Source organism: Juglans regia, chromosome 8 (assembly GCF_001411555.2).
Source record: "Juglans regia cultivar Chandler chromosome 8, Walnut 2.0, whole genome shotgun sequence".
In the NCBI taxonomy this organism is placed as follows: domain Eukaryota; kingdom Viridiplantae; phylum Streptophyta; class Magnoliopsida; order Fagales; family Juglandaceae; genus Juglans; species Juglans regia.
This window is the reverse complement of record NC_049908.1, coordinates 10,723,428-10,747,757: the sequence shown is the minus strand read 5'-3', so window position 1 is coordinate 10,747,757 and position 24,330 is coordinate 10,723,428. Positions and strand designations below refer to the sequence as shown.

Sequence of the window (24,330 nt, the reverse complement as noted above, 5' to 3'; positions counted from 1 at the left end):
ATGTATCATGATTCATGTATGACATGAATATCAATTAACTCACTTATCACTAATTCACCATTAACTAATTACTTCTATGACCTAAGTTGCAAGTAAATATAAAGCATGTATGGATGTATCATGTATGGATAATTAAATTATCTATGATTATTGCTTCATATCCAAAATGTAAAAAGTTGTATATAACTCATTATGCATTTTAACTTATAAGTTAGAACTATCATAAATTATAATACATTGACATGCTCTAAATTAGTAATAAAGTAACAATTAACATCATCAATATAATTATAACTAAACTAAATTTATAACTAAATCAATTTAAGTCTATAAGTTATTATAACTACAACTCTACAAGCAGTGGGTTTGGTCCTGTACCAGGTTCAGTCCGATCTAGTACCAGTTCCATTTTATTCAAAACCGATCGAAATTGGTTTAGTTTCAATTTTCCTTTCTCTAACATCGGACCAGATCGGATTAGGCAAAATGATGCTGTTCTAGAACCACATTTAGCTTCAAGAGCCTCCTTTTCCCCACATGACTCTCTCTCCCTGTCTCTCGTCTCGATCTCTCAATTTCTATCTCTCTTATCTTACAACTCAATCATCGTTGCCATCTTAGTTACTGTCGTCGTCTATCTAAAGTGTTGTCCTCTCCATGTAAATAGCTTGAAACTGTAATAACAAGGGGTAAAAAAAAAAAATACTGGTGAACTAATAAACTGGTGGGTTTGGTCTTATACCGGGTTCGGTCCGTTCCAGTACCAGTTCCATTTTTTTCAAAATCGATCGAAATCGGTCTAGTTTTTATTTTCCTTTCTCTAACACCAGACCGAACCGGTTCATATATATATATATTAATTTTTTTTTATGTTTTATATTGTATAAAATATTATTTATATGATTTTTTTATTTTATGTAATTTTTATTATAATATATATAATTATATATAAAATAATTTTGTACTATATGATAAATTATTAATTAATATAATATTAAACTTTAAAATCCTATATAAATAAGTATATATTATCACTATAGTCTATTGTATTTTTTTTTTTTTAAGAGAAACTGATCTCATTAATCATAATCACCAATTACATCAAAACCTGAATGAATTAAGCTAGATAGTTACATCATTTCCTTGGCAACAATAGAAAAAATACAGGGTGGACATATTTCAATGTCATATAAGTCTTCTAAGTATCCAAGAGCATCTTTTGCTAGGCTGTGAACTGCCAAGTTTGCCTCTCAATATGCATGTGAAACTGTCTAGAAAGCATAAGAATCCAGCACTTGTCTTGCATCTCCTATAAGGCATCCACCTAGACTTTAGGTCGTAGTGTGGTTTTTTAGCAAGTTCACTACTTGTTTTGAGTCACCCTCAAGACAGAGCTACTGCAGGCCAAGCTCTCTGCAGAAGACAGCTGTTATGAGTAGTCTATAGGCTTCAGCATCAAAAGGGATTCCTTTCAGAGGCCTGTTGGCATGAATGGCTCCAATGACTAGGCCATGGTGATCTCTGATGAGCACTCACATTCCTATTCTCCCCTCCCTAGAGTCTACAGCCGCATCCCAATTAACCTTAAAACACTCTTCCTCAAGTTTTGACCAATTGTGAGCCTCTATTGGAGCCTTGACACTTACTTCTTGTGATACTTTGAGTGCCTCCCTGTGAGATAAAATTTATGTTTTAGCCTGTTGATATAAGTGTAGGATGCTTGAAACATTTGCCATGAATGACATCATTCCTCCTAGACCATATTCTCTTTATGGTGATTGCCACCTCATTAAGTTCAGTTGGATCAAGAGTGTCTACAAGGATTGACCAAATATTTTAATTTTTATATTGTATTATATATTTTTTATATGATTTTTTATATTATATATAATTTATATATATAATATATAATTATATATAAAATAATTTTGTATTATATGATAAATTACTAATTAATATATTATTAAATTTTAAAATCCTATATCACTATAGTCTATTGTATTAGTAGTTATACTAATACTATATCACTATATTATATATTATTACTATATTATTATATACTATAATATATATGCTATAATATATATTATATTATATATACTATATAATATACCAAAAAAACAGATCGGAACCAGTACCGTTTTAGGGGTATAATCGATGCAATACCAATTCTTCAAATCTCAAACTTGATATATACCAATTCGGTTCTAAAATATGTTCAAAAGAAGACCGAACTGAACCAGTTACACCCCTAATAATAATCTATCTTAAAATTTGTCAATCCGTTTAGATGTGCTAGAATCGAAGGAGGTTGGGATGATGTTCAATGGAGGATGAGATTATTCTAAATGGATTATTGATGTTGTGAAGTTAATTGTGATTTTTCCCCTTAGATGTTTATGTTATGTACACATTTTAGGGTTTTGGATTGAAATCTTAATCGAATTTTTGGAATGAAATCTGAAATGCTATTGAGGATTCCTTCCATAAATAGATTAGGAAACAATTGAAACCGTAATCTCATTTAAAGTTTCAAATTCCATCTTGTTAGGAATGATAAAAGAAAATGTGAAAAAAAATGGAATCAATCACATACAACACAAAGTTTACGAGGTTCAAAAACATGCTTATGTCCGTAGAGTTGTAGAGAATTTTATTTCAAATGATAATCAAATGCAGAGAGATGACAATACAAGAGAATAATACAATATACAGTAAACCATAGACGGCGGATCGATTGAAAATCCATTAAAAACCACAATGGATCCTTGTCGGGTTGGGTCATCAAATTGAGTTGCTAGAAACACAATCAAGCTCCACACATAGAAAACCAACTGAGTTCCCACCACAACATCCACAAATATCAATCACCTAACTCCAAAACTAAAATCTCCATCCCTGCAGCTCATAGCTCATGTCCTCAGGCAAAAAGACCAACTGAAGTTGCACCCAACTTTTGTTTCTCAAGTGTACACCCTTAGTCAACATATCTGCAGGGTTCTTGCTTCGACTAATTTTCTCAAGTATCAATCAGTCATCATTAAGAAAAAATCAAATAAAATGAAATTTAATCTGAATATTTGTGGTCCTATAATGAAATGTTAAATTCTTGGTAAGGAATATGGCACACTCTGATTGTCACTATAGAGTATTATATCCTTCTTACTCTTCTTACCCAACTCCTCCAAGAAACTGTAACTAAACCATCTCCTTCGAGGCTTCAGATACAGCAACATACTTGACTTCTATGGTAGACATATCTTTTGCAAGTTTGAATCCCAAGACATAGCAGTACCACCCAGAGTGTATACAAAACCCTATAGTACTCTTCCTGCTATCAGTATCACTAGCTAAATCAGCATCAACATAACACTACAGTTTCATACCAACTTCAGTAAAGCAAGAAACCTCTAAAAAACCCCTCAAGCACCTTAGAATCCACTTTACTATGTTCCAATAATTCTTTCTTGGATTACTCATGTAACCACTCACAACTCCCGCTTTATGGACAATGTTTGGTCTCATATAGACCATAGCACATAGAGGGCCAATAGTTGAGGCATAGGATACCTTAATTATATGATCATACTACTCTTCTTTCTTCGGTGACTTATTATTGTTAAGTTTGAAATGATGTTCATATTGAACCTGCTGAGGATTGTTTTAACATAATGTGCATGTGAAAGTCTCAATTTTCTTTTCAACTCTGTCTCTGATAACTCTCATGCCAATGATATGCATTTCAACTCTCAAATGCATCATTGCAATTTTTTTTAACAACTATTTATTTAAATTATTGATCTCCTCAATACTGGATTTTGCAATAAGCATATCATTCGCATAGAACGATAAAATAATATAGTGGTTGTCAAAATGCCTAACCTAACAACAATGATCTGCCTCACAATTGATGTAATAGGAATTGCACATTAATTTGTAAAACTTTCAATACCACACTACCTTAGAGCTTGTTTTAGGGCATATAAGTTTTTCTTCAGTTTGCAAATGAGACTCTCGTTCCTTTTACTGTGAACCCATCTAGCTAAGTCATCTTCTAAATCACCATGAAGAAATGGTATTTTCACATCTGACTGATCAAGATGTAAATTCTCTGTAGCCACCATTCATAGTACTAACCTGATTGTTTTAATTTTCACAAGTGGAGAGAAAAATTCATGCCTCTCTTCTATTGAGACCCATTTACAACAAGTCTAGTTTTATATATCTTGCTACCATCATGCTCACTCTTTAACTGACATACCCACTTGTTGCTCACTCTTTAGCCTAACTACTGACTTCCACTTGCTCAAATTTTCATATCGCAAGGTTTTATCATAACTTTGTGGCACACAACTTTGCGTCTAACTATGGACCAAGTCTCACTCTCCATGTTACTCAGACATTTACTCTACACTGTGATTTATGAAACACTTTCTAGATTTGGTATCAAATTTGCTGCGAGCATCATAATCAATATGAACATATGAAACATGACCAAAACTCTTAAGTGAGAAAGTTTCACCTCTTTTCTGCTCCAAACCTCCACAAGTAATATGCACTCTAAAGGAAATTATGACACATGGTTAATCATATAAACATCAGTGTTAACTCTATATGGCCAAAATGTTGGTGATAACCCAGCATGCAACCTCATGCTCCTAGCTTGCTCTTTGATGGTCCTATTTATACACTCAGCTACACCATTATGTTGTGGGGTGTTGTGAATAGTCATTTCCATTCTAATACTATAAGCTGCAAAGTCCTCCTCAAACCCTCCAAGAATGTCCTTTCAACCATAATCAAATCTCAAGCATTTCAATTTCAAGTTTGCTTCAGTCTCAACCATTGATTTCCATTTCTTGAATGTCTCAAACACATTAGATTTATTTTTCATGAAATGGACCCATACATATATGCTATAGTCATCAATGAAGGTGACGTAGTGTCGAGAGCCTTCAAGACCTCAGTGCTCTCCCAGAACTCTCAGACATATCCAGATCAATTGATTTCAATTCTAGTAGCTTCTGCTTTGACAGAAGTACCTTCATCCCTTTTTGACTCATTTGACTTTCTAACTCATATGAGAATAACTCTACATTATTCTTAGCTTTAATGATAGCAGTGTTGATCATAATATCATATACAGAGTATCAATTTTCTAATGACAAACCAACACTTTTGTAACCTTCCTTATACCACAAAGAAAACTATTGAATGATAGCCATCGTTAAACTGTTTCATAGAGATAAGGTTTTCTCCAACTCAAAAACAAGTATGCTTTTTCTACAAAGTCCACACATTTCTCTATGGGAATATAATGCATACATCTCTCATTCTCACAACATCTAATGCTTCTCCATCAGGCAAACACATCTTACCAAAGTCACCAGCAACATAATTATACATGATTTCTTGATGTGAAATGAAGCTCTTGAGTCCAATGCTCAACCATCAATCGAACTGTGAACCACAAGAAGTAGAGCATCCTATACTTCCTCAGTCATCTCATTCTCGGTATTTTTTGGTATTTGTAATTTCTTTTGAAGTCACCCCATCTTGCCGCAATTCTAGCAAGTATTTTGTTGCCCAACCTTGATATTTTGGACGTGTTTCACCGCCAACTAATCTTGACCGCTAACCTGTGACAAGAAAAGATGGTCTTGGATGTTTTTGGTGCACCTCTGATGCCTAAGTTAGAAATATATGAATACTGCCTTGTAGTAAGGGATAGAAAAGAAGCTACCTTGGACTGCTAATACTAGCTCATTGCTGATAATGATAGTTCATCCTTTTTCCAAATCTTGAGAATTCGATTATCGCATTCCCAGGATAATGGAAGAAGGAAGGGATTACCATATCGTGAGCGAATATCTCGTTTGTTTCCTTAGGAGGGAATATCTTTAATTGAAGATGATATCGTATTGATCCCTTTAGATGATGCAATTTCATGGTGGCATGCGTACGGTATGCCCATGGTCTATCAATCCATTAGGCTTCCCGAATGGGCCTTATTCGATATCGTTGGGCTTAAAGAGCCTCTCCAGTTACCTAGAAAATTTCTGTCACTTTGGCATGGAAGGAATTTAATAATTATGAACAGTTTTTGTCCAATGCATCATTTGTTTTGATTGGCTGTTCGTGCTTTCGTGGTCGAGGGGTTGTAATAGTTCTGCATCTACACCTAGTCATGTCACCAGATCGTGGGATCTATCCATAGCGATCACACTTTTAGACCGCTCGTATTCTCCCTGGGGTACTTCAACCGTCGCGTCTCCTTTTATAAATAACTTTCTCCTCCCTCATGTTGCCTCTTTCACTTCCACTATCTCATCTTCTTCATTGTTTGTGGTTTCTATTGAAACCCTAGCTTTTCCTCCTTCATATCACTTGTTTTGTGTCAATGGCTTACTTGAACGTTTCTCGACTTCCTTCTCAAGGATCTCCTCCTCCCCCTCCAACAGGATCCTCCACGACACCAGAGTCCTCCTCTGCCCGCGACGTGCCTTATTATGAAGGTTACGATTGGTCGTTTGTCTTCACCACAACCAACCTCAGGAAGTTTAGGGATTCATATGGAATCCCGATTCAATGGTTCTTGAGGTTCCTCCCCACAGGATCGTTGACTCCGAGGGTTTTGCTGAAAAGGTGGCCCTCACTACCTGTGCCCTTTCTCATGTGTTAAAGCTCCCTTTTTGTCAGCAGGTGCATGACGTTCTCAACTATTTGAACTTAGCACCGGCTTAGCTTCACTTAAATGCTTGGAGAATTTTGATGTGTTGTTGTGTTGCCTGGAGAATTATTTTGGAACCCGCTTAAAAGGAGTATCCCCGATTTGATTGCTTGAAGGTGTTGGAAGGCACCATTTGTAGCTTTCATTTTCATCCCCGATATCGTCTAGCGTGATTTGAAGGCTGTCATTCTAATGCCAAATAATGATAGAAAAAATTTAAGGGGAAGAGGGAGCGTGTGGGAGAATTAAATTCCCTCCACGCCCACATGATAGAAATTTGCAAGGTAATTGGAAAGGGAGATTATCATACTCATCCGGGCTAGGTCCAGATCTCTCACGCCAAGGCCCACGACCCTTGACAGGGAAACCAGGGAATGGCAAGGGGAGGCCCAAGTGAACCAAGGGCCCAAGAAAGAGGAAAGGCAGTTGGCATTCCTCCAATCACAAAAAATCAATGGGGAGCAGATAGGCCATGATCCTTTCCCCTGCAAGATCGACCAAACTGAATGAAGCTTGGAGTGGGCAGCCTTAAGGTCGGGCTCCTGTAGATGACAAGAGTGGCTGCATTAAATGTGATGTCATATCATCTGGGATAAATGCGATCATTACAGCGATAGAAGGATCACACAAGAAATCGGGTATAAATAGAGGAAGGCTGACAATTGGAAAAGGGTTACACACGTTTGGTATCTCTCTCTAATTTTCCATAGCTTCTTGCTTTCCTAGTTCTTGGAGCAAATATTTGACTTTGGCGTACTTATATTTTATTTATTTTCTATTTTTAATAGTTTTTCCTAACATATTCACCGTGAATATTTATTAAAAAATCTAGTATGTTTGTATAGGACATGTATGCTTCCTTAATTAATTATGATGTTTGGCATGTCATTATTGAGAAAACCTAGGGACCGGTTGGGCTTATAACCTACAAATAACAGCCCTCTAATAGTTGGTTGCCACGTAGGCTTCACAACTTAGTGATGGTGTGACTGCGCTTCACCCGATTCCTTGCCATCCTCTTCGCCCCTCTTGCACGAAAACAAAAGCTCTTTGTCACTTACAATCCCGCTTAGAATTTATAAACTTGTTGGTCTGTGTAAAATTGAAGACTTGTATAATCATTTGTCTTGAGAAATATTTTGAATAGATAGAACTATTTAAAGAACAAAAGAGCACTGCACAAGTTGGGCACACCAACAAACAAGTGGTGTGCATTAGTGCTTCTAGACCCAACGTAAGATCGTCACAACAGAAAATACTCCTTTATACAATTCACAACAAAATGAAAATAGAATTAAAGAGAATATATTCTAGAGGATTCTGTTGACAATGATAATTGGAGATCTTGTTGTGATGCTGAGTTGGAGTCTTGCGCAGAGGAGGCCTTGCATGGAGCTGACTTGGAGGCAATGGTAATTGTAGTGCTTTCACTCTGGATTGACGGTGTCGATCGAATATTGCCATGCTAACATATAAGATGAAGTTGTGCTGTAGAGGGAGTTCAATATTTGGAAGAAAAAGTAAACAAAAAGGCACAAAGAAAATGTAGTGAGTAATATATTGCCCAAAAAAAGAGAGAAAGGAGTCATTGTATGCACGATTGTTTTAGTCAATTTTGAAGAAACATTGGATTTGAGATCTCTCGATGTGTTTGTATGTAAGATGTAAATTGGAGAGCCAGTTCAATATTTGAAAGAAGTCATAAGAAATCCCATAGCACTCGATGGATTGTTCCTGGAACGAAAAAAAACTTGAGAGAATCGCACGATTTTCCGACGAAAGAGTTCCAAGTCTTGCACCGAGCAGTGATTGTGAAAGGTGGATTTCGGTTGAAACCTATTGACGTTGGATTGGGAGGTGGCGGTGAAACGAGAACAACTATTGGGTAGCGAAGCAAAAAGATGGAAGAGATGAGCTTCGAATTGCAATGGTGAGGGCTGCTTCGATGAAAGCGATGGTGAGTTTGATATTGAATCAAGACAGAAGGGAGGGGCTCTGGTGACCTAGGTTTGTGAATAGCTGTGGGTGCATCTATTCTCTATTTGGCGTGATATCTGATGTGGCAACTCATAATAGGAGGGCTGCTTCTCTAATAAAACCAGCCGGACCGCTCCAAAGCGGCCCTCGTCATTATTTTCCATCTAAAATGACATTCTCACATAAATATCGTTTTTTATAGGTATCGAAAAACATGCATCAGTTAAAACTTTTTGAACCGGAAATATCACTTTGAAAAGGGACTCCTCTACTCGGTTTTTATCATTTAGATTGACCGCTTGACTTGGCAGTGCCACGGTATATTAAAAAACAAAAACTGGATATAAAATTCTTTCTTTTATTATTATTACCAATATTAATTTGTTATCATAATTACAAGTATCTACAGATTGACTCACCGACTACAAAAGATTATCAAATCTTTTAATAAATATCTAAAATGTATCATTCAGTTCATTATCAAACAATAATGTTGCATGTAGGGATGTGATCAATCCGGTCCGTTTGGTCTTGGAGGGAAAATCCAGACCAGACCAATTTTTTTCAATCCACCAAAAGTCCAACCGAATCGCTTTGGTTTAGTCTGGTCAGTCTTATTGAGGTTAGGGGTGTAAAAGAAATCAGTAAAACGATAAAATCGACCAAACGAGATCGAACTGGTCTGGTCGGTCTGGTTCATAACAGGTCCAGTTCTAGTTCCAATTCGTAACCTATCTGGTCTAGTTCTAGTTCATAATAATCAAAACCGGATAGAAACCGATCCGGTTCCAACTTTGATATTTACAAAACCGGATTGGACCGGTAGATTTATATATAAATTATTTTTTATATGCTTTTTATATTATATATAATTTTTTGTTATATTATATATATTATATGTTAAATTACTAATTAATATAACATGAAATTTTAATCTTATCATTTATGTCTATTAGTGTTATAACATAAAATTTATATAACATTTATTCAACATAAAATTAATCTTATAAGTTTTAATATAATATCTGATTATGCTATAACATAAAGTAATTTTATAATTTTTAATATAACATTTAAATTATAATATAACATATAAATTTTAATTTTATAACATAAAATTAATATAATATAAAATTTTAATTTTAAACATAAACATAAATATTAAGTTATTAATTTGAGAACCAGAAAAATATAACCGAATCTTTTTTATAATGAATCATGCGATATCGATTTTTAATTTTTTAAAATCAATATATACCGATTTGATTTTAAAATTTATCCAAAATCGTTTTGAACGGGACTAGGTACACCAAATCATTACTTGACATAGTTCTTGTTGCATAGACGCATCGCCATACGTACCGTAACATCCTAAATATTATACCATAACATGATTCAGTACCAACCACACTTGAATCAACCTAAACCTACAAGTAGCTTCCGCTAAATCTATGACGAGCCCGAAACGACCGTTAAAGCCCTAAAACCTTCTACTTTCTCGAATAGTACACATAGGAGGATCAGATTTGACCATTTAAGAACCAACCTTGCTACTTTCTCGAATAATTTTTTCATTTTTTATTAGCACTTTCGAATAATCTAAGGAAAATCCTAGTAGAAAACCCAACTCCAAGATATCTGCACCGGTTATTTATGTACAGCCCCTCTAGCCAGTTGATGATCTCGACTTCAACAACTAAATTCGATCGATGCACACGTCAAACTACATCCCTGACAAAACTATTTCCCCATTACGGAAATTCAAATTTGTTGAACATTTGTACCGTGTACTTGGAGAAGAGAAATGGCTTAACCGTGAATGATTTAAGATTTGAACATGCATGAAGAAGTCAGATTTGGTGTTCTGCTCCGTGCATGTAGCAGGGCTCATTCGGTAGACCCCAAAAAAAAAAAAAAAAATATATATATATATATATATATAAAGACACTTCAAACTAAGTCAGATTCAAACTGGAAGAATCAATAATATAACAAAAGAAAACATTAATTGAACAAAGCACCAAAACATTAGGACTCCTTTTATCCAGGATATAAACTAATAACAAGTTCCAAAACCATCGAATAACACATAATCGTCAAAATTACTCTAGCACGACAACCGAGGATGCATGGACTATCAAAAGTCATGCATCCTTCAGTGCTCTTCAATGAGGTCTCACTTCTTGGATTTTTTAGCTGCCCTGTCAGTGATAGAAATTTACTTATTTAGATGACAATGACAGACATGCTGAATTCAAATAGGTGCAGAACATAACTATGTTACTTACTGAGTAGGTTGAGAAGCAGCAACGGGTGGAGCTGCCACTGGTTTTTCTCCCGGTCCCTACAATTTTTGCCAAAAAGAAGTCGCAATAAATTCACAATCTAAACACAGTAACCAATTCTATAATCATCCGTTAACACAATCTAATATCTACGTATCCCTACAAGCACTTGCAGGATAACATACAAAAGAATACAGAAACTTACCTGGGCCAATCGCTCCTCCCTTCTTGCAAATTTCCTCTCCCTGCTGGCCTTGTTCTTCGCCCGCTTCGCCTCAAATTGATCAGACAAAGTCTTCTCTCTTGCCTTCTCAGCCTTGGACTTGTGGATGCTCTCCATCAGGACTCGCTTGTTCTTGAAAACGTTACCCTTCACCTTCATGTACATGTCGTGATACATGTGCTTGTCAATCTTCTTTGATTCCCTATACTTTCGGAGCAAACGCCTGAGTACGCGCATTCTCCTCATCCATAACACTTTGGTGGGCAACCTTGCTTCCCTTGTACCCCTACGCTTACCTGAAAGCAATTCATAAATCAGTTTTACAAAATGTCCCCTAACTTCAGCTCTTACATCAGCAACCAAACCCCAAATATATATTGCGTGTTTCATTTAAATGAAAGCCTGCTTGGCAAGTTGTAATAAATCATAGTGTTCTACCCAAGATGCATCACTTCTAGTTCTTCAGTTTTCTAAATATGGTATAAAGATTTTTTACAGATGCATCTCAATAAATGATTAGAAACTAGACAACTCCTTGACTAACTAGCAGTACAAATAGGCCTGTTCAGCAAGGGCATGCAAATTTTCTGGTGTCAATGTCTTCATCAAATAACAAGAGGACATTTTAGTCATCATGGGTGATGATTGATCTAAGTTCTGAACTCAAAATTCATTTAATTTGAAACAAAATTTAAACATTTCTCAGGGGTGAAAGAATACCATATCCAGAATGGCGTCCCTTTCTCTTGGCCTCCTTCATGCGGCGTGCACGAGAACGCGAGTGAATCTTGGTTGGCTTCCTGATGATGAAACCATCCTTAACCAGCTTTCTTATGTTTTGGCCTGCACTTAGCAATCAACAATCATCATCTACCAAATAAAAAGTCCATACAGCAAAACAAGCTAAAAAATATAAATTAAACAGTCCCAAATCACCCTAACAGCACAGAACCAAAAGCCCAGCTCATACCAGTTTAACGACAGCAGAAAACCTAACACACAAATTCAGATTTTAATGCCTCGTTTCGCAGCTGAGAAAGACGATACGACAATAAAGAGAAAAAAAAATTTAGAATTTTCATTAGCTACTACTGCAGCTGTAGGCCACAGTACTCTACAACGCTTTCCATTTCTTTTCTTTTGCGTACGACTTATCAGCGAACAAATAACCTACCAGAAAAATTGGCAAACAAACAAAGTTCGAAGATTTAAACCTAATCACATCGATCCAACAGCAAACGTATCTCAACCATCAAGAACTAAATTATAAAAGTAAAAAGGGACTTTTCTTCTTGATTGATTTTCCGGTATGAGAAATTAAAGAAAGAGAGAGAGCCTACGAGAGTTGGCCATGGAGATTTCGTTGACTTCATTTGGGTCAATCCAGACCTTTCCTCGACCGCACTTGAGAACGCTGGCAGCAAGCCGCTTCTGGAGTTTTAGCGAAACCATCTCTCTCTTTCTGTGGTAGCTGCTATGGCAGAGAGGATGAGGGTTTGTGAAAGGTGAGGTTTATATATGGCCACAGAAATGCGATTACCCTAGGGTTTGGGACAGGGTTCGGCATTATTGGGCCTCTTAGGTCTGGATGTAAATGGTGCAGATGCTTACACGTGTCATACTTTCTTAGACATGTGCCTCTGATAATCGACTTGGGCTTTTTTAATATTGAACCCAAAAAATATAGAAATAGAAACTGGGCTAATCTTTCAAACTAAAAGCTTGTAATAATTATGTTTTTAGACTTCTATATTACAGATTATTTATGAATCGTAATTTAATTTAAAAAATAAATTTTAAAATTTTAATTTTATAAATTATGTCACGTGAATGATATGTTATGTAAAGTCTTTAGAATAACACTTCTCTTGCCAATAATTTTTTTTTTTGTCAAGTTTATAACTTTCAATTCATATGCTTTTAAACTCCAAAATAATTTCTCAATTTTTCTAACATAATTTTCAAATGCTATGATAAGTTCCAAATGCACAAGTTTTATACAAGTTTTTTATAAAAAAATTAGACCTCATAAAAAAAAGTGAGTTTTCACACTTTTTCATATTGTGATCCAATTTTTTATAAAAGAGTGCGCGATACTTATATATTTGGAGATTGTATATATCATTATTCTTTCATCAAACCATCAGAGGATTTCACTACTTTTATTGAAACTAAAAGAACACTATAACAATTTTTTTTAAATGAATTTCACTACTTTTACAAACACAAAAATACAAAAATTTCCAAAGTTTTTCTTTCTAAACATTTTTTAATACTCTCACTTCAATAACAAATACAATATATCTTACGAGTAATGATAAACGCATTAATTTCTACAACTCTTTATACAGTCATATTTTAAAATAAAGTAACATTACTTTATAAAAATATTACTAATTTAAAATATAGTTGTATAAAAGATTGTAAAACAGGTAGTATATTTATCATTTTCTATAACTCAAAGCCTTTTCTCAATATTTTCAAAACTTTTGTTACCCAAAGATGCTTACTATGCGTGGTTCAAGTTGACCGTTGAACCAATAAATCATCTTTATTAAAATATTTAGAATGATACAAACACGATTATTTTATAAAAAAATTAGGAAAATGTTATTCTTTTTAAAATCAAACCTAGCAAAACGAAATAAAATTAAAAAAAATTACTAATATTTGTTGAAGAGTTGTGTAAAAATTTATAAAATGGTTGTCTATAGGCTCTCTACCAATTATTTAAAAGTTTCCTTAAAATGATATTGTTCGTCTCGAATAGATTCTTCACAACTTATGTTCCTATTTTAACTTTTTATTTTTTGAAAAACTGCGTTAGTTATATTTTTTAAGATTGTTATTGTTAGGATCACTTGGCACTTTGGACAAGTCGTCTGACTATAGTGGCGTTGTAGCTTACTAGTAAATGTCATATATAATGGCAGATTAGTTTCAATAAAAAGTGCAATAAAGTTTGAAATACATTTAGCTTTTCTTTATCAAATGCCACATATAATGGTAGATTATGATTTGAATCTTGCATTAAAATTCTAGGGCTTCAAGTAAAAGATACTGATAAATTCATAAAGTAGACATCACAATATTTATTGAAAATTCACTCCAACGTCTATAAATATTGTAAAATCCACTTTAGATATATATCTCGCAATATTTTTTTTTATAAGTAAGAAGTTATATTAATCCACGTAAAAAGGCAATACCCAAGTACACGGAAAGTGTACAAGAAAAAACCTAATTACAAACTACGCGCTACGAAAAGTAGCGTAAAAGTCATTAAAATTCCTCTCATTCAATACAATAGAAGAAGCCCAAAGCAACCAAGTGTGATAGAAAAAGACCCTAAAACTATCCGGAGAGCGTTCCCTATTTTCAAAACATCGGTCATTTCTTTCATTCCATGTGCACCACATTAAACATAGAGGTACCATCTTCCAAACAGCTGCAATGTGATAGTTGCCCCTAATCTCTCTCCAACATGACAATAAATCTAACACACTCCTGGGCATCACCCATGCAATACCAAGCCTAGTGAAAATGTTGTCCCATAAAGCCTTGACTACTTCGTATTGAAGAAGTAGATAGTCTGCTGATTTGCTGCTGTGTTTGCACATAAAGCACCAATCAGTCAAATAAAGGTCTCGTTTTTTCAGTTTATCTATAGTCAATATCTTCCCATGGGATGCCAACCAGCCAAAAAAGGTAATTCTTATTGCAAAATTCACTTTATATGCTTATTTCACTCATTCTAAACCGTAAATTTCAATTATCTCATTGACTCTAAGCCGTAACTTAAGAGAAAGTCTCACTTCTCTCTAGAAGAAAAAGTCCCTCATCATCCCCGTTCTATTATTCCACTGGAGTGGCTCTCATCCTTCTCTTCGTTCCATTTTCGACAATACTCTGTTTATAGGCTTTTTTCCTAGTTTTGTTTTTATTTTGGCTCAATATACTACATTCCGGCAACTAATTGTCTACACGTGCTCCACACAACTCCCTAGCTGCCGATCTACTGGTATAGTGCAAAACCACAGCGAAAATATCGGCGTGTGACCTCAAGCAAGCATGACCACCATGCATCGTCGCGTCGAAACACATCCAACAGCTGCACGCTCTATGCTAGTAGTTTCGTTACCCCAAGATCTATTAAATCTTACCCACCCCATCTCATTATCACCAGTGTGTGGACTCCACATGTTGTCACAGGCGGGTGTGAAGAAATTTGGCCACCAGTAGTTCGGGCTAATCAATGATGGTCATCCTACTATGTTTTCGTTGCCCCTAACCGATAATCTTGAGGCTGGGGATATTAGTCTCTTTTGTGAACATCTTAGACCAAATTGCAATGCACCACCAACAACCACCACCTCCAATAGTGGTTTCACATAGCGAACTATAAAAAACCATCATCTAAGACGACACCCTCTTACCCTCTTTAAGGGGAATGGGTGGAAATCAAATTTTTTGACTCAAAATCCGATTTATTTTTCACTTTTGCACTGTATTTGAGGTGTTTGTTAGGTAATCCTATCCCTCTTTATGTATCTTGATTTATTAATGTTAATGAAACGCTTGCTTGATTAGGAGAAAAAAGAAAAGCAAGCGACACGTGACTCAACTGAATCTATACTTCAATCCTTCCAATACTCTAACGTACAAGACAGTATAAATGCATTTCCAAAAAGCGAACATTTGTTTTACTTATGGTGCTTAGATTTCTCTATGCCAACCACTACAAAATGGGAGAGGCTTCCCCCTTGTTTACCAAATCAACCGGCATCATCAATACCCTAATGAGTCAATGACCAAGACCAGCCACGGAGACAACCTCAAGAATATTGCTTCAGAGTAATTCTTACTAATAAAATCACTGGCGAAATATCCACATAACACAACTAATGTCACAGGCATGTATTGAATAAGCCTGGTTTGATTTTTGAGTTCTAATTTTGCAAATGCATACCTGCTATATCAGTAGTGTTAATTGGGTGTTAAAGTTCGTGGTATTACAAGAAGCAATACTCTTGTGTTTGTAACTCAGAACTGTATCTGTTGCATATTAGATTCCTAATACATATGTTTGAAAGATATAATGTGAAAATGAAACATCGGGCACTTACTGCCGAAATCAATTATCAGAAGCTTCAAAATCTTGATATGCTTGTCAGTCAGATGGGCCAATCATTTTTTCAGGCACGACAAGATTATCAAATTCATCGCCACTTAGCACTCCCAGTTTCAATGCAGCTTCCTGCAGAGTTAAATATTGGTTAGATATCGTATTTCACCCTTCCAAAGGGCACCAAAAACACCATTACTAGATACCAACATAAAACACTCCACAGTAGACATTATATTGCACCCAAAGACAAACCCATCCTTCCCTTCCTAAGAGTTAAATAAAACACTACGGTTACTAGCATGTTGCACCGATCGACCAAACAAGAAGCACTGGAAGAAAATAATGCCAAAGAAGAATGGGATATTTTTACAAGCGAAATACAATATCACAAGCAATTGATTTTTGCATACTAGGCTAACTACTCAAGAACGAGCATTGCGTCATTCAAAAATTCAAATGTGTCACAAGAGAGCATACTGAATATTGCATGGACAAGAGAAGGAATTATACCTTCAGAGTAGTTCCCTCCTTGTGTGCTTTCTTGGCAACGGCGGCAGCATTGTCATAACCAACATTCTGTAACTGAATCAGCGACAAAAGTTGAAACACCAAGCAGTGGGATGCAGAAGCATAGACATGAACACTAGATGACTATAGGTGGAAACTTACAGGGTTCAAGGATGTCACAAGCATTAATGACTGCAATGCCGAGCAGCAGCAACAACAAATGTCCATTAGCACTGAAATCTAGAGCATAGAATAGTATTTACAGGTTTTATATTCCGTACCCAGCATCAACTGACCTCATGCAGCAATTTTGAAATCCTTTCCCTATTAGCTTGAATTCCTCTGACAGTTCTTTTCAAAGGAGGCAGATGCATCTGCAAGCAATCTCAGCAACTGTCGGTAGGGAGACAAAAACACTAGCTAAGTAAGAGAACATAATCACTGGTTGGGTAAGCTCGTAACAGTGCATGCATTAGGAATATAGCAAGGCACGAGATTTTGCTTGAAGACATCAAGAGATTAAGAACATAGATTCAAATGGCGTTCCGTAAAGCTATTCTACGCAGGTCCACCAACTAACACTTTAATATACATAAGAGCAATCGAATCAGTTTTTGGCACGACGTGTGGTGTGGAGATCATGCATTGGAAAGGGTTTTTTCCGGCCCTATATCGTATTGCAGTTAATAGGGAGGCTTCAGTGGCGGATGTGCGGTTATTTTCTCATGGCTCACATCAATGGAATATTATTTTTAATAGGGATTTTCATGACTGGGAATTATCTATTGTTTCAGACTTTTTCAGCTTACTATATTCCAAGGGGACTACTATAGCACAATGAGATAGATTGAAGTGGAGGTCTAATAATCACAAGATATGCACAGTTAAGGCGTATTATAACATCTTGACAACACAAGTTCATACCCCGTTCCCTTGGAAGAAGATTTGGAGGTCTCGCGTGCCTTCCAAAGTAGCTTTTTTTGTTTGGAATGCTGCTCTTGGGAAGATCTTGACCATGGACAACTTGAGGAAGAGAGGATGTGTAGTGATGGATTGGTGTTACTTGTGTAAAAAGAATGGAGAATCTGTGGACCATCTCTTACTTCACTGTGAGGTAACAAGGGTGTTGTGGGATGAGATCTTCCAAAGGGTTGATGTTGCTTGAGTTATGCCCATGAGGGTGGTGGATTTGTTGTGTTGTTGGAAAAAGATACATGGAAGTTATCAAGTGGCAGCGGTATGGAAGATGTTTCCATTGTACATCATGTGGTGTATTTGGACGGAAATGAATGCGCATTGCTTTGAAGATAAGGAACGCAGTTGGCCGAGTTGAAGACTTTTGTGTTACACACCTTAATGTGTTGGTTTTCTGCTATTGTATTGCATGGGGATAATATTCATGATTTATTGTCTTTAATTTATCGCACTTAGAATGTATTTAGGTGTCTTTCTATATATTTCATGTGTATATGGGCTAAGCCAATTTCATTCATATATATAATATTTATCTCTTACTTATAAAAAAAAATATATATATACACATAACTTTCAAAATTCCCAACTTTTTTGACCTAAGCTTGAAAATTTTTAAAGAACTGCCAGGCTGACTGACTTCTACACCAAAGCACTGATGATACAAAATGATTTTTCCTATACCATCGTGGTCAGTTGACGTTGAGCAATGGATGCACTTAGCACCTCCAATAAGGAACTAATTCTGAGATTACATCCAGCAGAACACATTAATAAGTAAAACCATAATAATACAGGGATAAAACATACATGTAGAAGACCATTTGCAATCATTGGCTTGAATACATTTAGTTCAAAATGACCATTCGATCCACCAACTGTAACAGCTACATGGTTACCCATAACCTGAAAGATATTTAGGGGAAAAAACAAATTAAGAAAAGGTTATAAAATGACAATTAAATTAATTGAAAACTAATTATTATACAAATAGCACTGTATGACTGAACCCTATAGAAAAATTTCTATATAGGACTGTAAATGAACCAGTCTGTTCGATATCTTGCTCAGTACATGCCTGGTTAAACTTGAATCGAACTTGACTCGTGAAAAAAAAAACTCGTCCGTGAAAGCAAATACCCGCTTGATTAGTAAATGACACATACCTGACAAAACTCGACTCGGCTCGACTTGGTTAAGGCTCGTTAAGGCCGACTCGTTTATGCTCGAGTCAACTCGTTAGCTCGACTCGATTAAAACTCATTCATATATTGATAAGTATATACATACACCTATGTATATATACACATATATATATTAGCTAATAATATAAGCATAGCACTTTTATAATTAAATATATAATAAGTAACCTAATTACTCAAGTCTATCTATTGAATATACTTCATAGCTATATTTTATAATTTGTACAATAATTAGTCGATAAGATTTAATAATTTCATGTGGGAACCACGTGAAATAGATATATGCTATCATATATGTGTATGTATTAATAATATATGGAGCAATATTACACATCCTCCCCAACCTCCACACACTACATTTTTTAAAATTTTAATATTTTTTAATATTTTTTTAAAATTTTTTTTGAGTTTATTCTTTTTAAAATAATTTAATTTTTTTTATTCATTATTCATATATTAAATATTTAATAAAAGAAAAAAATAATAAAAATTAAAAAATATGTGGTGTGTGGAGGTTGTGTGAATAGTAGGAGGTTGTGTAGATTTTTTCTAATATATGTAGACATATAATATATTGTTATTATGGATAAATATCAACTAGTTAGATATTAATTATTTATAAATTTTTAAAATCTTATAATTCAATAGAGGTTCTACTTGTTAGTTGTACATATTCAATATTAGATTTTTTATTTTTTTATTTATCTAATTTATTAATTATTAAATCTTATTCAAAAAATTAAAAAAAATAAACAATTCAAGCTCGAGCTCATTTGTGAGACGAGCTCGGGTCGATAGTTTAACTTACCAAGTCGAGCTCCAACAAAGAATAAATAAAAATCTTGAGCTCAAGCCCGAGCTCGAGTATTTTGAGTCGAGCTGAGCTCGGCCAGCCAAAGACAAGCTCGGCTCGGCTCGATTCGATTACAGTCCTATTTCTATACGTCTTACTACTTGCTTGCTGATGAGTCCCCCAGTGCTAATTTTTTTCCTCATTGCTCAATTAATTTAATTAACCAAAATACGGCACACATAAACTTACCTGAGCACAGACAATAGTGAGAGCTTCACACTGAGTAGGATTGACTTTTCCCTGAAAGAAAATAGGCTTAGTCAACTGAAAGGAATTTGAGGTTTTTAGTAAAAAATGAAAATAAGGAACAAGGAGATTTTACAGGCATAATACTGCTGCCTGGCTCGTTTTCAGGAAGAATGAGTTCACCAAGGCCACATCGTGGACCACTGTACAGACAAAACACTGAAAATCTTTCAAAATATATGATAACACAAATATGCCAGGGTGAAACTAGGCATACAGACCTTCCTAATAATCGTATGTCATTCCAATCTTCATCAAAGAAACAGCAACTGTGTTAAGGGCTCCGCTGGTTTCAACAAAAGCATCATGTGCAGCCTGCCAAAAAGTAAATATATGAGCACACAACATTATTCTATCCTATGTGGGACTATATGAGAAGAACCAATTGCTCAAAAAAGTGAAATAACCAATTCTTACACCATAAAAATAACAAAAATGAAAGATGAAAAACAGAATGAGGGAACTAGAAGCTAACCAAAGCTTCAAACTTGTTTTCTGCAGTAACAAATGGTAAGTTTGTTTCTTCAGCTACAGCTGCAACTATCTTTACATCAAACCTAAAATACACTCAATGGAAACTATTGTCAAGCAAAACATTAAAAAAAAAAAAAAAAAAACTTGCAAGCATCTTTCAAAACAATGTTTAAAGGAAACAATACAGGAAACAATAAAGCAGTTATATGGAAATACTTTTTAGATGAGAAGTGCTACAGCTACAAAGAGATCCCACAAAAATAAATCCACAAGCTGATATGGCTTCATATGATACGTTAAATCTACTTTACAATAAAAATAACTTTATAATCTAACGTATCATATTAAGACACACCAGTTTGTAAATTTATTTTTGTTCGATAGATTAATTGCAAAATCGGTACTTGAGTTTTCACATTTTTGAAATTCGAGGCCTCAGTTTTCAATTTGTGCAAAATTGATACCTGAACTTTAGGAAATTCGCAATTAGATACCTCCGTCAATTTTCCGCTAGAAAACTAATGGGAGGCCATGTGTCATTTTTTTATTGGTTGACACGTGGCATCAATATCCACGCCAGCCAATCAAATCCGCATGAATGTCTCAAATTTATAAGGGATTTCCAAAGATGAAACATCCGACATGACACATAAAACCTAGAACAGCTATATTAAGTATAATTTGACCATCATGTTTCACTCTGCTTGAGAACGACAAAATAACTTTCAAACCTTTGAATTAAGTGAAATATGCAACTGTTTCAAATTCGGAAGTAATCTTGAATTGATTTCCATTGCAGCTGCAATATGCATTGCCTGGAAAACAAGAAAACCACATTACTTAACAAAAAGACAGCAAGAAACAAGGTTGATCAGAACAGACATGGATTAAAAGCCATGGGGAGGATTTGCTAGTGATTGATCTCAAGCAATAAAAATGAATCAGTTAAAACTAAAATCAACTACACATCAGCTTAAATATAAGCCAGTCCATAAAAAATTTTCAAAAAGCTTACAGTAGGGAAAGTGTCATTAGAAGATTGTGATCTGTTCACGTGATCATTAGGGTGCACAAACTTTTCACCATGCTTATGACCAAGGATCTCAACTGCTCTGTTTGCAATGACCTAGAAATAGTACATAACTAAACTAGAAGTTAGAAACAAAAATTATATTCATGATCAATCACAAAAAGTCAGAATTATGACTCAATACCAAGGAAAAGACAAATAACCATACGCTACATCAGCAGAAGACACCACATCTCGTCACCTCCCTGAGCTTATGAGCACTTGGTTGGATGCTTTAAACTCAGACACATAATTTTCTTCATTGTTGTGACGTGTCTCTTAAACAGAATATCTAATGGACTATCAAAAGCACTATCACAATGATTGTTGACTTAGGCCATCCATCTGAAATTTTGTTACCAGTACTCAGTTCCCGATGAACCCTTAGACAATCAAACTCAACCACACTTTTTTTTCACTCAATGAAAGTACTTAAACAAATTAAACAAGCCATGTAAATAGGGTGCGTACGGCAACCATAGAGAACCAATAACAGATCAAAAAGCCCATAAGCACACACATAAACCAGCACTAACCTCATTAGCATTCATGTTAGTCTGAATACCGCTGCCAGTTTGCCACACAACAAGGGGAAAATGATCGTTTAGCTTTCCTTCTGCTACTTCTTGGGCTGCTTGCATTATCGCCTTCTCTATTGATGGGTCAAGTCCGTACTCCATGTTCACCTGCAACGCAACACGGTAACTACATCTCAAAAAGCATGCTAGAGACCAATGACTGTAGCACTGCAACTATAAGTATATTTAACATACTTGTTCGATATAATTTTTTATTTTTTCGAAAGAAGAACACGATGTACTATAATTGCTGTAATGGTAAAGGGAAAATTATATATATCCAGACATAAGTTTAATTTCAAATAATTTAGGAAGAAATGGCCCTAAGTCCGAAGGATCAAAACAGTAAAGCTGAAAATAACCAACCTTAGCTGCGCATTTCTTTAGGATGCCAAACGCACGAATGATTGGTTCAGGCATTCGTTCACGCTCGCCGCCAATCTCAAAGTTCTGCAACGATCTTTGAGTCTGTGCCCCCCACAACCTTTCATAAATATATATATATATATATATATCTATATATAAAGAAAACGGAATAAGCGTTGCTTTCAAAAAATAGTTTAAAGTGCTTCCGGAAAGCAAAGAATTTTGAAGAATCGAAAGGGGATGAAAAAGAGAGACGAAATTGTCTGCGGGGGCGAGTATTGGCCCGAAAGTGTCTCTCTCCTCTCTGAAAGACGTCGAATAGGGTCTCCATAGCGTAGCATAACGCCACGCCCCGACCGCAGACCCGCCGAGTAATCGCCGCGACACAATATACACCGCCATTTCTCGGTCTACCTGACCTACCAAATCATCAACAACACATACGTGCATATATGTATATATAATAGAGAGAGAGAGAGAAGAAGAGAGAGAGAAAAGGGAACCTAAGGAGCGTAGGAGCTGAGACAAAGATGGGGAAGGTGGTGATGGTGTCGAAGATTACAGAGAACTGAAAGGAAGTTAGACCGACATTGAAAAAAGATATTGCGGCGAAAGGTGGGGTACACGGGACGCCTGCGTAGCGTCGCGACTCGTGAGACTCCGCTAAATAACTTTCGAACAAAACTGGCGAGAAAAGATATTCGCCTTAATAAATCTCAACACAATTTTGAAAAATAGTAAAGTTTATCATAAAAAAAAATTTAATTTTTTTATATAAATCTCATATTTACTCATTTTTTTAAAAAGAATGTGCGATATTTATACACTCTATAATTATAAATATCATTTCTCATCTTCTAATAGTATCCTAATCTTAAGAGTTTCTTTAGAAAATGGCCTATAACACTTGAATATAATTTAGAAAAATGCTATTAAGAAGTCGAGAAATACTACAAGGAAGTTTTATATCACACATATCCACCTAACCAAAATGTGATTTTTCAATTTTTTCCTTCTATTTAAGCACACACATATTTAAGTATTAAGATAGAAGAGTAAAAATGACAAATTATATATTGATTAGATGAAAGTGTGTAGTGTAAGATTTTTATATAGAATTTGTCTAAGGCTCCATTTAGATGCTAACTCAGATAATTTGATTTTATCTGTAAATAGTAGGGGTGGGCAGCGGGGTCCCGACCCGCTTCCGCCCCGCACCCGTGTGGCGGGGCGGACCACCCCATCCGCCAAATGACACTCGCCCCGCCCCGCATCTGTATATTATAATATATATATATAACTACGCATGAAACGACGTCGTTTCATGCGTAGGTTTTTTTTTTTAACCCAGGCATGAAACGACGTCATTTCATGCCTAGGTTTATAACGAAATGAAATCCCCCCCCCTCCCCGATTCCCTCCCTCGCTCACTCTCAGACTCTCACTTCTCTCTGTCGCTGCCTCCCAGTGACCCAGACCGCAGCTTTGCTCGTCTCTCCCTCTCTCTGAGTTCCCGGCGCCGCATCCAGCTACCAGCGTCTCCTTCAACGTCGTCGTGCGCATCCGGTCCCTCTCTCTACATCTCCGTCATCGAAGATCCGAATGTAAGAAACCCTATCCCATTTTATTTTTTTGTGATTTATATTTTTAATGGAGATTGGAGGAAGGATAGGATTTATCAGAGATGGAGGATGAGATTTTTTTGAATTGTGTGCTGTGA

The 24,330-nt window shown here is 35.6% G+C and overlaps 1 protein-coding gene and 1 pseudogene across 1 annotated transcript; both read right to left on the bottom strand.

The window, feature by feature from the left end:
- Window positions 1-10,663: 10,663 nt before the first annotated feature.
- Window positions 10,664-12,768, bottom strand: LOC108989019 (60S ribosomal protein L19-1). The gene is made up of 5 exons (XM_018962461.2): window positions 12,556-12,768; window positions 11,936-12,058; window positions 11,198-11,511; window positions 10,996-11,051; window positions 10,664-10,908 (listed from the first exon to the last, which is right to left on the bottom strand). Exons 1-5 carry the CDS (start codon window positions 12,665-12,667, stop codon window positions 10,884-10,886), a joined length of 630 nt encoding a protein of 209 aa, XP_018818006.1. The 5' UTR covers window positions 12,668-12,768; the 3' UTR covers window positions 10,664-10,883.
- Window positions 12,769-15,978: 3,210 nt separating this feature from the next.
- LOC108989021 lies at window positions 15,979-23,012 on the bottom strand (annotated as a pseudogene).
- Between the last annotated feature and the right edge of the window lie 1,318 nt (window positions 23,013-24,330).

What these genes read in the sequence shown, in the direction of transcription:
- LOC108989019 (XM_018962461.2), bottom strand. Translation starts at nt 12,667, where the DNA reads ATGGTTTCGCTAAAACTCCAGAAGCGGCTTGCTGCCAGCGTTCTCAAG. An exon ending in GGGACGCCATTCTGGATATG is followed by an intron (nt 11,512 to 11,935) that starts GTATTCTTTCAC and finishes AATTGCTTTCAG; the next exon opens with GTAAGCGTAGGGGTACAAGG. An exon ending in GGGAGGAGCGATTGGCCCAG is followed by an intron (nt 11,052 to 11,197) that starts GTAAGTTTCTGT and finishes CAAAAATTGTAG; the next exon opens with GGACCGGGAGAAAAACCAGT.